The following is a 17,042-nucleotide window of genomic DNA, read 5'->3' as shown; positions in this document are numbered from 1 at the left end:
AGCAACGTCCAGCTCCTCCATGCAATGCAGTCCGAATTCAGGCCCAACCACAATACAGAAACAGCACTCAACGCCGTCAAAGACAACATGTACATGATCCTAGAAAGAGGAGACATGGCATCTATCATTCTCCTGGAACGCTCTGCAGCATTTGACACAGTCTCACATCTCATTTTCATCAGGTGCCTGTACAAGATTGGCATCAAATGACCCGCTCTCTGCTGTATAATGAATGTGTACTGGGGGGAGGCTGACAAAATCGACAGCAAAGTGCTGCCTATCAAATATTAGGAAGTAAACAGACCAGACAACATGAACATGATCCATGACAGAGGAGACATGGCATCTATCATTCTCCTGGAACTCTCTGCAGCATTTGACACAGTCTCACATCTCATTTTCATCAGGCACCTGCACAAGATTGGCATCAAATGACCCGCTCTCCGCTGTATTATGAATGTGTACAGGGGAGGGGGGGAGGAGCATGATAAAATCGGCAGCAAATTGCCGCCTATCAAATATTAGGAAGGAAACAGACCTGAGTAGCAAAGATCGCCTCTGGGTGACACTGGGCTTTATGGTGGGCAAAAGCAATATAGCTAGGATGTGGAGGCCTACGTCCACTTCGACTCTGAAAAAGTGGAAGGCAGACATGGACTAGTGTATGTAAAGGGTGGTTTACGAAAGCAGAGGCTGCCCAAATAAATGGACCAAAATGTGTGGAAAGTGGAATTAATACAGAGAGATTTTATTTGCACCTATTGCAGAGTGCACTCGCCCGAGTTAATCCCGTTGAGCCGTCTTATAAATATGTGTATTATGTGGCTAAATAAAGCTAGTATGCCAGTAAGACCGGGGCACGATGAGTGTCTCAAAGCTAGTGGTATTAGGCCATTGTTGTACTGCGTCATAATGTGCAATATGATATTTGCTGTCATTGCGATCTTATGTTTGATCATTAAAAATGTTTTTTTTAAACTGTCACTCATCTCTAGTTTGCATACAAAAAGAAAATGAGGATGATGGTCTTCTCGCTCCAGTTTCATTGAACAATCTGCATTGGAACTTAAATACGGAATAATTATGAGACACATTAGTGTTACTAAGCTCTTCACAAAAGGCAAATCAATAGTCACAGACAGGTTTACCATGGATTGTGGGACGGCCCAACGCTACATGCAGCTATCAATGGTAAACTACATCACAAGATCAACCTTCCATCTCAGAGTAGCAGACAGTTTATCCATTGCCTTACATCCAGCCGCAATCTCTCACAGACAAGATTTTGCAACTTAGTCTACGCTACGGGAGGGATTCAAATTACCACTCCTTTTGGAAACCAACCCAGACATTCTATTTATTCAAAATGCTGCACATTGTTAATGCCTCTATATTTCAGGTAATTTCCTTCAAACAAGGATTTCAAGCAATTATTTAATTAGAATGCAAATAACTTCTGATCTGGCAGCATGTTGTACAAAAAAAGAATCACAATTGAATGTGGGAAACTGAATTTTGTGAAATGCTGCCAAATAGGTGAATAAATTTTTCTGAGAAATCTCTGTGAAAAAAATGACAAATATAGATTTGACCACCACCTACCTCTTTTTCCTCTGGACAGTAAAGCGGACCAGTGGGATGTAGCACAGCTTTCTGAGCATAATAGAATAACTCCGATATGTTCTTCAGATTTTTGGCTGAACACTGACAAAAAATGGTAATAGAATTTCCTTTATTATTATAAATGCTGATACACTTGAGCTAGCAATGTTTCTAGATTGATGAACCAGATGTGCAGCCCAAACAGTATATTGTGCATTAATCTTTACAAAATTAAAACATATTTGCAAAACTGTAAAGCAAAATGTAAATGTATCTGAGAAACTTCCAATATATCACTTCAATCCATGGGATACGGCTGGGGATGTGAACTGAGGGTGGCCTAAAATAATCTGGGATAGATAGTCACTGTGACCATCTGAAGGCATTTAATGATCTCTGACTGGATTAATATCAGAACGCTTGAAGTATATACACTATGGAATTCAAAGGTGCAAACCTGATAGAAAAAACAACTTTTTGTTTATTATAAGCCGACAGCCCCCATATGTAAAAGAAAGGCGAGAACACACACCAGAATTACTCAAGGGTGTCAGGCCAGAAAGGACAATAGGAGCATTGTGGTCTATATTAAACATACTTTTTCCTACCCCAAATGCATTCGAAAAACGTATCGAACTGTGTACTTATCTGCTCAAATATAATGGTGCTAAGGTGAAACCGGTCCTGGATTACTTGCGTTACAGTTCAGGGAGGACCTGGCTGGGCAGTTCTGGCTGGACTGCTTCCCGGATGAACAGGATCAAGGCTGATTTGCATATGGCTGGGTCCAAACTGAGGTGGCACGGTGAGCAAAAGAACGATGGGTTGGAGTGCTAAGCTGAACTATTTCCAGTGGTTAAACTTATTGCAAGCAGCCTCCGATCACCTTTGGTGTGTTTCGTGCTTACTACGCCACTGGAGTCAAGCTATCCTGACTGAAGAGGGGTGAAACCCCGAAACCGGTCCTAGGATGCTTGATTCCGGTCCAGGGAAGACATGGCTTGGCAGTTCGGGCTGGACTGTTCCCATGAGGCACAGGGTCAAGACTGCTTTGCATATGGGCATGTCTGAACTGGGGTGGCGTGGTGAGCAAAATAACGATGGATTAAACCCAGATCTGTGACAGGGGGTGAATGTTTTGCCAATGTGCAACATTCCGTCCATCATCTTGTGTGTTTTTTTGTGTTTCATGTACCACCCTAAGTGCCATGGGTTCCTAGATGTGCATCCTATGCTCACTGTGTCACTGGAACCAAGTTGTATCACACTGATGAGTCCATAGCTAAGGCGAAACCAGGGTTGCTTGTGTTCAGTTTCAGGGACGATCTGGCTTGGCCGTTAGGGCTGGACTGTTCCCAAGAGGAACAGTGTCAAGACTGATAAGCATATGGCTGAGTGCAAACTCAAGTGGCATGGTGAGCCAACGAGTGATGGGTTGGATTGTTACCCTATTGCCAGTAGCTTGATGTATTGTAAGCAGCCTCCCATCACCTTTTGGGAACTTGACGGTAAGATACATTCTCTGTGGGCGGAATACTCTGACGCTGTCACCCAGCAGAGCCTTGGAAGTGATCGTACCTCTGGCTGAATCTCCAGCCAAAGAGTGGGTATTAAGAGCCACCTCTGCCAGATAAAAAGGGCACAGCAAGCAAAGTAAGAGCAGAAATTACCCAGTGCAGAGCATTGAAAGAGAACAGGGAGCACTCTATATGCTTCTGGCTATCAATCAATCTATTAGACTGCAAAATCTGAAGACCGGAGTTATCATGAAACGCAGGGTGTAAGATGAAAGAGGAAATGGTTATGATAATTAGACAAAAAATCCAAGGCCCCTTTAAGACATCACCCAGGCATCCGAGATCCTATTGCAGTAAACCTACTAAAGAAGTAAGGCTAGCTTGACTGAAAGAGTATTAAGATTCAGAGAAGAGTTCAGGCCCAACAGCAGATGGATTAAAACCGGATTAACATCCAAGCGGGTTAACTGACTGTGCTGGTGTTTATTAATTACCTACACACCAAGGTGCCCACCTAAGGTAAAACTTTCTTCCAGAGGACAGCATAAAACACACTGACAGTCATGCAAACCAGCACTAAATGCAGGATGAGAGGAAGCAGATGAATTCTAGAGATGGGTTGAAAAAAACACAGAACCTGTCCTATACACTAGTGATGGAACAGTTTGTGGGGTGGGGACGGTGGACAGAAAACAATCCCTAGACTGTTTAGTGACAACTTTCAGCAAATAATACAAAGCCTCTGAAGGAATACTCGGGGTGCTCAGCTTTTGGTACAGCCTTGATACGCCTAGATAACATTCAGACTCATTCAGTTTTGGAAACAGAGTACATCCCTTGATAAGTCTGAGGCCTACTGATCCAGATTTAGATAAAGTTCAGTCTCGCCAAACTCTCGAAACAGTCCAAGCACACAAAGGGCGGGATCCTTATCACACTCTGTTCTTGATTACGCCTAGATTCCCTCACTTTTGGATTACACCCATATTCACCCGATTCTATAAAAAGCCAAGGGACAGCAAGCTCTTGACAAGGGCCAAACGTATTAATCTCTAGGTAAAATACAGGTTAACTAAGCACAGTACTGAATTTAGTAATGTGCAGGAGAAAAGACAGAATAAGTAAATTACTTCCCACAACACAATAAATACATGGTAAGTGATTCATTGGTTTCTACAAATTGAATCCTGTGTGAAACAAAAACAATTGAGGGGGCTTAGGAGGAAAAGAGTGCTCAAGGAAGCTGGAAATTCCAACCTCAACACCACCCTCCACACAAGACAACGTCAATCAAGCCGCCGCCCACCTATTGGAATTAATCACCCATAACGCCAACTCCATCGCTCTCATCAAGCATGCCGGCTGCTACACCTTTAACTCAAAGCAGAAAAACGCAAATGCAAACCTCTGGAGAGACGCTGGCAAACCAGCTAAGAACAGGTAACCGCACAACATTCAGGACGGATATCAAATCGTACCATCACGCCATCAGAGTAGCAATGAAAACCGCATTTGCCACCCGCCTCCAGTCCACCAACCGCACCAAAGATCTATTCCACATCGTCGGAGAATTCACCTCCCCAGATACCTTCGAAAACACCATCCAGCCCTCCCAGTACCTCTGCAACGCACTCGCCAACTTCTTCCACACCAAGACTGCCAACATCTACGAGTACTTCAAACCCCAACTGCCGCAGCTGGACCTCCCCACTCAACTATCCACCCTCCACCCTCTGGACAGCTCTCTGCACCGAAACCACAACCTCTCATGTCCTCCATCCATTACGGAGCCCCAACCTACCACTGCACACAGCACACCTTAACTCTTGGAAACAAGGAAACCGGAGCTCCACTCACCAGCTTCACCAACCTAGGGTTCAGATTCGCCACCTTCTCGGAATCCTGGAAGCACAACGAAGTCAAACCACTTCTGAAGAAACCCACAGCGGACCCATCCGATCTCAAGAACTACTGCCCCATCTCGCTCCTACCCTTCCCGGCCAAGGTTCTGGGGAAACCGCCAACTCCACACTACCTGGAATCCAACCAACTGCTTAAACCACAGCACTGTAACCGCCCTCATAGCTGCCATGGATGACATCAGAGCCATCCTTGACAGCGGCGAGTAAGCAACCCTGATCCTCCGCAACCTCTCAGCGGCCTTCGACACAGTCTCCCATCACCTCCTCATCCAAAGACTTCACCACATCAGCATCTACAGCAACACCATCAAGCTACTATCCTCTTTCCTCACAAGGCGCACTCAGAGAATCCACCTCCCGCCGTTCAGCTTCGCCCCCAAGAGCATCATCTGTGGTGTTCCCCAGGGCTCCTCACTTAGCCTCACACTGTTCAAAGTCCACTTGACACCGCTGGCACCCATCTCTCGCAGCCACGGTCTCAACATTATCTCCTATGCAGATGACCCCAGCTCATTCTCTCCCTCACCAAAGACACAGACATCACTAGAGCAAACTTCCAGAACGCCATGACTGACATCGCCCACTGGATGAGAACCAACTGCCTCAAACTCAACTCCGACAAAACCAAAGATCTCTTCAGGAGAACCCCTCATCGTGGGACAACACCTGGTGGTCCTCTGCCCTTGGATCACCACCCAACCCCACCACTCACACCTGCAATCTCAGGATCATCATCGAAAGAGAGCTCTCCATGAGTCAACAGCTCAACTCGGTCACCTCCACCTGCTTCCACACCCTCAGACGGTCTTTAGTTGGATCACAACAGACACCAGAAGAACAGTCACACAAGCCCTCATCACCAGTCGTCTTGACTAAGGGAACGCCATCTAAGCCGGAACCACCACCCTCCTCCTCAAGCGTCTCCAATCTATCCAGAATACAGCAGCAAAAGTCATGCTGGACCTTCCCAGATGATCCCACATAACCTCCCCCCACCGCCGCAGCCGGCACTGGGTCCCAGTCAAGAAAAGATGCCACTTCAAACTGCTCACCCACGCCTACAAGGCCCTCCACAATATGGGACCAGAATACCTGAACAACCGCCTGACCTTCCAAGAGCCCACCAGCGGTCTGGCTCTCACCACCGTCGCCTGCATCCATTGCATCGGAGCTGGAGGACGGGCCTTCTCCTACCTCGCTGCCAATGCCTGGAACGACCTCCCCATCCACCTCTGAACCTCCACCTCCCTCACAGAATTCAGGAGCGGCCTCAAGACCTGGCTTTTCAAATAGCCCCATCTCATGTAGCGCATTGATACACCCCGGATTGATAAGCGCTACACAAAGCTCTCTCATACCTCGCCCCATGGTACTGGAATTCACTTCCCGTACAACTGCGTAAGTCCCCAGATCTCCTCTGCTTCAGGAAACTCCTGAAACATTAACTCTTCAGTAACGGATCTCAGGCCTTGCATACCCACACGTTTAGCGCAGATACACCCCTTTGGGGGCGATTCCAGCGCTCTATAAATTCCATCATTTGTTCATTCATTCATTGAATGATTGATTGAAACTCCACAAAACAGATGACAATAAGAACAAATTACTTACCCTCGGTAACGCCATGTCTGGTTGAGCAGCAGATTCCTTACCTTAGAATTTTGAGTCCAGAAGGGTGAAGTTTTTCCTCTTGTATAGAAGGGTGAGGTGGAGCAAAGAAAGTTGGCAAGGTGATATTTTAGCCTACATGGAAAGGTTTCACCACCTTCGGAAGGAAGGATGCAGGGGTTCTCAGAATCAGTTTGTCTGGATAGAATGTTATGTAGGGAGAGTGCTCACAAATCAATGACCTCTTGACCAATGTTATGGCTACCAGAAGAGTTGTTTTTATAGGCAATAAACATAGTAACATTGGCGCGTACATGAGAAAGTTAAGACCAGGTTGAGGTCCCATTGGGGCATAATGAATGGTCTAGGAAGAAACAGGTGTTGGAGTACCTTTAGGAAACGAATCACAACACGCGACTTGAAAAAAGAAGGTTGGTACGTCAATCACAAGAAAACCGATATGGCTGACAAGCAAGCCTTAACAGTGTCCACTGCACTGCCCTCCTGTTCCAGAGAAAGAACAAACCATAATACTTGGCATATTGGTGGAGAGAGGATAAATGTTCTTGGATGCACACCATGTCACAAATTTGTTCCAATCTCAGGCGTATACTATCCTGGTGGAGGAATGCCTGGCTGCCCCCAAAAAATCACTGACTACGGAAGTAAGGTCGAAAGCGGTCAACTGCTGTCACTCAGTCTCCACGCATGAAGGCGGAGGGTGCGCAGTTTCAGGTGCAAGACCCTGCCTCTGCTGCTGAGACAGAACATCTTCACAAAGGAGCAGCCTGATCAGAGGACTGATTTTCATGTTCAGAAGGGCGGGATACAAACTCTCTGTGCCAAATCCAGAGCCACAAGAATGACTTGGGCCCTGTCGTTCCTGATCTTCTTGAGAGTTCTGGGAGAGAGTGAAATCGATAGACAGGTGTACAGGAGGTCTGAGCTCCACACAAGACGAAAAGCGCCTACAAGCGGGAGCCGCCTTGGAAACTCCAGTACGCAGAACAGCGGATATTGCGGATTCTCAGCAGTGTCGAACAGATCTAACCAAAGTTCTCTCCAGCCTTGGAAGAGAACTTTAACCACCTCCAGATGGAGATGCCTTTCGTGATCAGCTAGGCATCGACGGCTGAGTTATTCTGCTCTGGCGTTCAGAGAGACTGTCAGATGTTGAACCACCAGGGAAGTGCCCTGACATTCAAACCATGTCCAAAGATGCAGGCCAAACACAATTAGTTTTTTCAAAAACTCACCCCCAGTCACTAATAGATCTGGGCTGAATCCATCATCGTTCTTTAGCACGCTTCGCCACCCCAGTTCAGACCCAGCCATACGCAAATCAGTCTTGACCCTGTTCCTCAGGGGAACAGTCCAGCCTAAACTGCCAAGCCAGGTCTTCCCTGGACTGGAAACAAGCATCCTAGGACCGCCGGGCCTCTTGACACAGGGTACACAACCCTGCCCTGTTTGTTGCAGTACCACATGGCAGGGATGTTGTCCGTGAACACATCAACTAGCCTTCCCTTAATCAAATTGAGAAAGCCTTTTAATGCCAGTAGGATCACTAGCAGCTTAAGCAGGTTGTATGGAGCTGGGACTCTGCCCAACACCCGAGTCCTCTAATCCCCCCCTCTCCCAGATGGCCGCCCCAGCCCATGAATGAAGCATCTATCACTAGTCAGGTGAGAAAGAGAGAGGGGTCTGCCGCTGACACAATTGCGGTTCATCAGCCACCACTGCAGGTCTTTTGCAGTTTCCTTCGCGATCTGGACCATGTCGGAGAGATTCCCCTGATGCTGGGCAGGAAAGAATGCAATTGGTTGCCCCTACCGTAGATATAGATGGGCAAAAGGCAGACTGGGGTTGGTGGGGAGCCACAGATCGGCCATGGAAAAGCCCAAAGTTCTGGTCGTAGCCTTGCTGTCCCTTAAAGCGCTCCAACGTTAAGTCTGCCTTTTTACTGAAGAGGAAAAAGCCATCAAACGGCATATCCGTGAGTAAAGCTTGCACATCCCCTGACCACTGACCACAAAATCACTCTGCCTAGTGAGTCGGTCATGCCCAGCCCAGCCCACATCTGATGGTGAAATTTGGTGCATCTCACCCATCAAAAATGGCTTGGGTGAGTATGGCTCGTGTCTCCTCCACGACCAAGGGGTGGGGGGAAATTATGCTGTTGTATCTCCCAGACCCCCTACCTTCCAGGACCATCTATAAAGTGCCTAGAAGTAATCATTAATAGTGATTACGCCTTAGTGAGGTAATGGCCACTAGAAATGCAACCTTCAAGGATCAGAATTGTAGGAAGCATTTGTGCAATGGATCAAAAGGTGGATCCATAAGTCTAGTAAGTACAATATTGAGATTTCATGTAGGTGCAGGTGGAACTCTAGGTGGAATTACTCTTTTAAGGCCTTCCATGAACGTCTTAATAACTGGCACTGTGAAAGAAGATAGTTGCTGCCTATTTTGCAAGTATGCACAAATTGCAGCTAAATGTAGACGTATGGCTGTATAAGAAAGGCCAGAGATCTGTAAATGAAGAAGGAAACAGACAATGTTTTGTACAGTTGTGCCAAGTGGATCAATGCTTTTGTTATGATATCAGAAAAAAAAACGTTGCCATTTTTTTTGCATATCACGCTCTAGTTGTTGGTCTACGAGCTTCTTTAAGAATGGTCATACATAGTGATGGGAGATTTAAATAACCAAATTCTAGGACTTCAGGAGCCAAACCACAAGGTTGAGTTCCTTTGGGTGCCGAATTTCTCCATGGTTCTTAGTGAGATGTGGGTGGAGAGGAAGCTTCTCACGGGGAACTGCTGATAGTTCCAATAGCGTGGTGTACAATGGCTAGTGAGATCAAGTGGGTGCTACCAGGACAAGGGTGAGAGATGTTTGCCTGAGTTTCGTACGGTCCAGGCCAGCACTCCCCCCAGCAGCTCCGCTCTCAGCGCCGCATTGACTCAGCACAGAGCCCTTCCGTCTTAAAGTGTTCGTGCCAGCAGCTCGTCGCAACCCATAGGTGATCGAGTTCCAGCCCCCCTGGTGTCCCCCTTGCCCCCTGCTCACTTTCATCTCCTGATTACTGTATTTAATACATTTTTCACTTGGCTCCTCCTGTTCATGATTTAATTCTATGTTGGGTCATTTTTAACTTTCTAATTTAATTTCAGCCTTTTCCTGCCGCTGCTGCCCCCTCCCCCCGACACAGCCCCCGCTCCCGCCTCCCTACCCCCAGTCCCGTCCCCCTCCCCTACTTAATGGCAGCCGCTGCGCGGTCACGCAGCGGATGGCAAGCCCATCTGCGCCCGTCCGCAACCAGACCGCGACCAGCGCCAGAAACCCTAGATCCACGAGCTTCCACCACTATGACTATGACGCCCTCCTCGCACTCAACACCGGAAGGCACAGAGACTTCCAACAGTCCTCGCCAACCACGACCCACGGCCAGTTCACCTGCCGTCACCCCGACCTCCGGCACTGCAGACACCGGCATCGACTACGCCCTAAGATGCATCCTCCTCAACGTGAGCTCCGTACACAAACACGCCATTGAAATCTGGGACCTAATCGACTCTCTCTCTCCCGACATCGCCTTCCTCACCCAGACATGGACCAACGCCGCCTCCGACCCTGACATCAACAACACCATCCCGGATGGATACAAGATCCAGAGAAAGGACTGCCCCAACCGCCCTGGAGGGGGCCTTGCCATCGCACACAAGAGCACCCTCCGCCTCACCACCTCGAGCTAAACCTTCCCCTCCGCCGAACACCTTCACTGTCAGATCCAGAGCAGCCCGAACACCACATTCCGTGGAACCCTCGTCTACAGGCCGCCCGGCCCCCGGACACCCTTCACCACCACCATCACAGACTTCGTCGCAGCCTACGCCATCACATCAATGAACTACATACTCATCGGAGACCTGAACTTCCACCTGGACAACCCTAGCGACCCCAACTCCACCATCCTCCGGGACAACCTCGCCAGCATAGGACTCAACCAACTCGTCACCGCACCCACACACCGAGCAGGACACGCCCATGACCCCATCTTCGCGGCAGGTAGCAGCGTTCATTTCAGCCATACAACGCAACCACTTTGGACCGACCACCACTACATCCATTTCACCGTCGGCAAACCCAAGGCACCAAAAAAAACACAAAGGAACTGGAGGAAGGTCACCGACGAGCAACTGAACTCCACCTTCACCCTAGACACGCCCACTTGGACTCCCGACGCAAACATAGCAGCCACAGGACTCCACACCTGGATCTCCGGCTGCGCGGACAAGCTCGCCCCGCTACGCAACCCCGGCAAACAGCATCCAGGAAACCTGCAGACATTTGGAGAAGAACTGGAGGAACACCAAAACCACCGACAACTACTCCTACAAGCACGCCAACACAGACTACCACAACCAAATCAGAACAACCAAAAGGAACTTCCTCCACAACAAAATTCTCGCCAACGCCACCAACTCCAAGGAACTCTTCAGTGTCATTCGGGATTTCACCAACCCACGCAGCGAAGCCACAGACATCACCCCATCACAAGCCCTCTGCGATAGCTTGGAACCTTCTTCCACCTCAAGATCAAGACACTCTACGACAACTTTCCCGACCACCGACAAGACACCACAGTCGCCCCCAAGAGACGCCAGCAGGCCAGCACACCAATCACAACAGAGGACACCGCGACGACCATGCAAGGCATCCACTCGGGGGCACATCTACCACAGGGTCACAGATGCCATCGCACAGGAGTTACAACGGACCATAAAGACCAAGTTCACAACAGGCACCTTCCCTGACGACTGGCAGAGCGCAGAGGTCAGACACCTGCTCAAGAAGCCCACGGCCGACCCCTCAAGAACTACCGGCCCATCTCTCTGCTCCCTTTTTAAGCCAAGGTGGCAGAGAAAGCAGTCAACAGGGAACTGACACGTTTCATCGAAGAGAACGCCCTCCTTGACCCATCCCAATCTGGATTCCGAAGCAACCACAGCACCGAGACCGCCCTACTCGCTGCCACAGACGACATCTGCGCCCTCCTGGATCAAGGCCACTCCGCAGCCCTCATCCTCCTCGACCTATCCGCAGCATTCAACATCATCTCTCACCACACACTAACCGACAGACTACACTACGCCGGCATACAAGAAACTGCCCTGAACTGGAGCCGATCATTCCTCACTGGAAGAAGCCTAAGAGTCAAACTACCACCTACCTCTCCGTCCCTACTGAAATCACCTGCGGAGTCACACAGGGGTCATCACTGAGCCTGACCCTCTTCAACATCTACATGGCCTCCCTCGCAGCCATCGTCAGACTTCACGGCCTCAACATCGTTTCCTACGCCGACCTCCAGCTCATCCTCTCCCTCACCAGGGACCCTGCCACCGCAAAACTCAACTTCCAGAGAGCAATGCAAGACGTCGCAGTCTGCATGACCAACAGCTGCCTAAAACTCAACGCCGAAAAGACTGAAGTCTTCGTCCTCTGAACCACTCCATCAGCATGGGACAACACCTGTTGGCCCACTGCCCTCGGAAGCTCGCCTACCCCCTCAGACCATGCCAAAAACCTCGGCATCATACTCTATTCATCACTCGCCATGACCCGACAGGTCAACGCCGTCACCTCCAGCTGCTTCAACACCCTCCGCATCCTTCGGAAGACCTTCAAGTGGATCTCACCTGAGTCAAAGAAGACAGTCACCCAGGCACTCATCACCAACAAACTCGACTATGGTAACGCTCTCTACGCTGGCATCAACAAATCCCTACTCTGCAAACTCCAGACGATACAGAACACTGCGGCCAGACTCGTCCTCGGCATCCCACAGAACGAACACATCAGCCAACACCTGCGGAGACTCCACTGGCTCCCCGTGGAGAAGAGAGTCACCTTAAAAATCCTCACCCACGCCTACAAATGCCTTCACAACAGGGGACCCAAATACCTCAACAACAGAATAAAGTTCCACATACCCAAAGGAACGTCCGATCTGCCAACCTTGCACTCGCTGAAACCCACATCCACAGAGCTAGAGCAGGCAGAAGATCGTTCTCCTACATTGCAGCCAAAACCTGGAACGAGCTACCAACAGAAATCACACGCACCCCCTCCCTGAACACCTTCAAGAAGACCCTCAGGACCAGGCTCTTCGGCTGAAACGGATCTGCTTACTCATCTCTGCGCCTTGAGACCCTCACGGGTGAGTAGCGCGCTTAAAAAATCCCTGATTGATTGATTGAGTGTCCGAACCACAAATGGAAGAAGAGGGAGAGGTGTAAAAGCGCAGGCAAATATCCCTGACCAGTTCATCCATAGAGCATTGCCCATGGTCTGAGGGTGTGGTAACCTGGAGGTGAAGTTTTCTGCAGTTGCAAAGAGGTCTATCTGTGGAAAACCCATTTGTAAAAGTATGGGAGAAAGAGTTGAGGGTGGAGTTTCCATTCATGCTGAATAGCTCAGCAATCTTGTTGTCCTTTCCAGGAAAGTGTTCCACTAGTAGGTGAATATTGTGACATATTGTCCAAAGCCAAATCATCTGAGAGAGTGTCTCCCATCCCCTCTCCCCCCAGTTTTGTAAATAGAACATGGCTGTCATGCTGTCTGTGCGGACCAAGCAAACTTTGAATGCGAGGGGAGGTAAAAATGCTTGTAATTAAGTTAAATTATATGGAGACCCTGGTGTTTGGGTTCCAAAAGACACTGGACAGTTAGATGATATAGGTGAGCACCCCATCCCGTAAGGGATGCATCCACTGTGAGAATGATCTGGGGGAACGGGGTTGAGAAAAGGCCACCCCTTTGACAAACTTTATGTGTTCCACCACTGCAAAGAGCGATGAGTGCTGCTGTCTCACATAACTAGATCCTGTAAGTGACCCTGTGATTGCGACCACTGGCTTGTTAGACATTCTTGCAGCAGACGCATGAGCAGCCGAGCATGTGGTACTCTCGCAATGCAGGATGCGATCATGCCCAAGAGTTGCATAACTGTTTTGACTGTTATGCTTTGACTGGGTTGGAATTTGTGCAACACTGTTTGAATATTTTTAATTCTGGTAAGATTAGGTAGTCTAAACCGAACTGTGTGTTGAGTAGGGCCCCTAAGTATGATTGAACCTGTAATGGTTTAAGATGTGGTTTGTTTATGTTTATTGTGAATCCCAGTTGATGCAGAAGATTGAGAGAAGTCTGAGTGTGTATTTGACACAAGAGAAGCGTATTGGCTTTTATGAGCAGATGTGCTGCTACCACTGCTAGGCACCTGGTGAACACACGAGGGGCAGCTGTAACTCCAAATGAAAGCACTTTGAATTGTTAATGTTTTCCTGCTATAACAAAACATTGGATGAATGGGAATATGGAAGTAAGTGTCCGTTAAGTCTAGTGCTGACATAAAGTTGCCTTATTGAAGCAATGGAATCACATCCTGAAGAGTCACCACCTTGTGGAAGTGTTCTGATAGTATGTAATGATTTAAAGGCCTGAGGTCTAATATGTGCCTTAATGTTACGTCCTTTTTTGGAATAAGAAAGTATAAGGAGTATACTCCAGTGTTTTGATACTGAAGAGGGACTGGTTTCCATGACTCATTCAGCAAGAGAGGTTCCACTTCCTGTTTTAGGATAGGTTAATGCTCTAGAGAAAGATTGTCTCTGCGAGTTGGAATGTTTGGAGATGTTGCGATGAGTTCCAGACAATAACCATGTTCGATAATGTCCAATACCCACTGATCTGATGTTATGGTTTTCCTAGTTTCGAAAATAAATTGTAGTCTGCCCCCGACAGGTGTTAAATGGTAGGGGGAATGAGAAGGGAGTCATTGTTTTGAGGTGGAAGGTGCGGTGCATGTGGAGGCACCTCTATCGCGTCCTTTAGAATTTTTCCCTCTGTATGTTCCCCTGTAGTATCTTCTAGAAGGGGAAGCTTGTATTTGTTGTCTATAGGACAATGTGTAGAGGCATCAGAAGATGCCTTGCTTATATATGGGGTGCCAAAAGGAGCCACAAATAGTGGAGGTTTGTAAAACCCCCATGTATTTGGCTACCTCATTATTATTCTTTTTTTTCTCCTAATGATTGGTCCACCCTGGGACCAAACACATGTTCCTTGTCAAGTGGTAAATTTGGTGAAGTTCGTTGTACCTCTAGTTTAAATTCAGACACACGCAGTCATGCATGCATACGTGGCAATATGCTGGTGTTCATGCCTCTGGCAGCTGTGTCCACTGAATCTTGGGCACATCTTTTTGGATTATTAGAAATTAGTTTCCCCTCAGAAAGAATTTTTGTCCCCATCTTTTGTATTGCTCATGTAGATGTTGGAGGAGATCCTCCACTTCATCCCAATGTGCTCTATCGTACCTCGCTAATAGAGGATGGCTGTTAGCGATGCCGCAATTATTGGAAACTTGCACAGCCATCTTTTTGCCTGTACCGTCAATACATTTTGGCTCTTTGTCAGGTGCAGGGGCATCAGCTGAGGTTTGTGAATTAGCTCTTTTAAATGCATTGGGAACATCTAAAGAGTCTGGCCTTTAAAATATATATATATATATATATATACACACACATATATATATATACATACATACATACATACATACATACATACACACACAAGGTCAGATGGTACTGCTATATATATTTTCTATACCCTGGGTGTATTGATGCATGGTCCAACAGGTTCTTTGAATATATACTCAGCATGGGGAGCATACCTTTTAGCAGGGGGCGGTATTGGAGAGGGTTTCAAATAGGAAATCATTCTCAATAGTGTCTTTATGTAATGGGACCTGGTGATAAGCAGCAGCTCTAGTAAGATGGTCTTGGTAAGAAGCGTCATTAGGAGGTGATGGTCTGGCTGTTTAAACGTCAGGGTCAGTATCCCCTGGAGGATCAACATCATCATTATCCTAGAGATCTGTATGTTGAGGATGTGAATCATCGCCTCCATCATCATCTCCAAGAGGAGATTGTGGAGACCCCTGTGCTGTAATGTTCCCTGCACCACTGTATGACTGAGGTGGTGAAGGTAGAGGAGGTGGTTGTGGTGGTGGAGAAGCATGTAAAAGGAGGAGCAATAGGAGTGGTGGCTATGTTCTTTTTCTACTTTTTAGGAGGCAGTGGCATATCAATGGCCTCTTCAAAATAAAAATGGCACTGAGATGTTTGAGGCTGAGGCTCTATAGCTTTTGCTATTATTCAAATAGACTGAGGCTGAATATGTATTGTCTTTTGACTCGGATCAAGCCACTCCTGCATAACCTAGAGGATTGGTTCTGTAAGCAAGTTTGTTGTGGAAATCACAGGTTTCAGAAGTGAACAAGGTTTTTCCTTCAGTGAGAAATGGATTTTAACTTTCGGTGCCAAACGAGTTTCGTCTTTCGATGCCGAACAGCTTTTGCTTTTGTGCTTGGAACCGGTTTGTCAGGCAGTGGAGTGCTGGGAGTCGATGAATGTGTTGAATGGCTCAGAACCGAAGCTGGTCAGGCCGAAGCAGAGTGTGGTAATTTCAGCTAAATTTTCTGAGCTGAGCACGAGGTCATGGCATCCGTATCGGATGTTTGGTGCCTTCCATGGCCTTTTGGCAGAGGGGGCCCAGAAGCTGGATATTCACTCGGTAACAAGTGCCTCTTGGTAAATTTTACAGGGGCATGTGTACTCAAGGTACATTGACCCAGAGAAATGTCTTCGATCTGGAAACTTCTTTCCATCTCTGAGTCGGATGAAGATTCTTGAATGGTGATAGCCTCTTTCTCAGCCGCAAAGGGTTCCAGGATTTTTTCACTGTTTTCTTCTACATCTTGTTGCCCGAAGAGGTCAGGTGTATCCTCAATCTGCCTGCGCTGCATATCTCTGCAACACGCCAGACAGTCCCTCAATGTCTTTTTCGATTGGAAAGATCGACAGGCTTCACAGGCTTCTTCTACTCTGTGATCTGGGCATGAATAAGTTGCAAGCCTGATGGAGGTCGGTCCTCGGATATTTTGCGTGGCAGGAGGGACAACTAAAGAGAGCCCGTTCCATTAGCAACACATTGTGGATGGAGGCCTATGGTAAAAAGAAAAGGCCCAAACAGGCAAGGCCCAAAGGCCACAAATAAAGCTCACAGAACAGGTGGTGAGATTGTCAATATTTATTTCGATTCAAGAGAATGTTGAAAGGCCAAATAAAGGAGAGATCTTGTGAGTAACTGAAGGATTTGGGACTCTTTCCAGGCAAGGAATTGGAGGGTAGAGGATTTGGGGCCCACAAGAAAACCCTGGCAATAGTTCTATTAGAAGGGAATTAAAAAGAAGATTTAGAAATTTATTAAGAATGGATGCTCCTCGGTAGGTTTCCGGTCTTCAGAATGTATCACCAAC

At 47.7% G+C, this 17,042-nt stretch overlaps 1 protein-coding gene across 4 annotated transcripts in view; it reads right to left on the bottom strand.

Moving 5' to 3' along the window:
- The window catches only part of RHOT1 (ras homolog family member T1), a 429,863-nt gene that overhangs the window by 242,827 nt on the left and 169,994 nt on the right, over positions 1–17,042 (bottom strand). For all 4 annotated transcript variants that reach the window (XM_085617215.1, XM_085617212.1, XM_085617214.1 and 1 more), the window contains exon 8: positions 1,603–1,704. In XM_085617215.1, coding sequence (XP_085473341.1) covers positions 1,603–1,704 — 102 coding nt within the window. The remainder of the gene's footprint in view (positions 1–1,602; positions 1,705–17,042) is intronic.

Source organism: Triturus cristatus, chromosome 7 (genome assembly GCF_964204655.1).
Source record: "Triturus cristatus chromosome 7, aTriCri1.1, whole genome shotgun sequence".
NCBI classification, from domain to species: Eukaryota; Metazoa; Chordata; class Amphibia; order Caudata; family Salamandridae; genus Triturus; species Triturus cristatus.
This window is presented reverse-complemented; position numbering and strand designations above follow the sequence as displayed.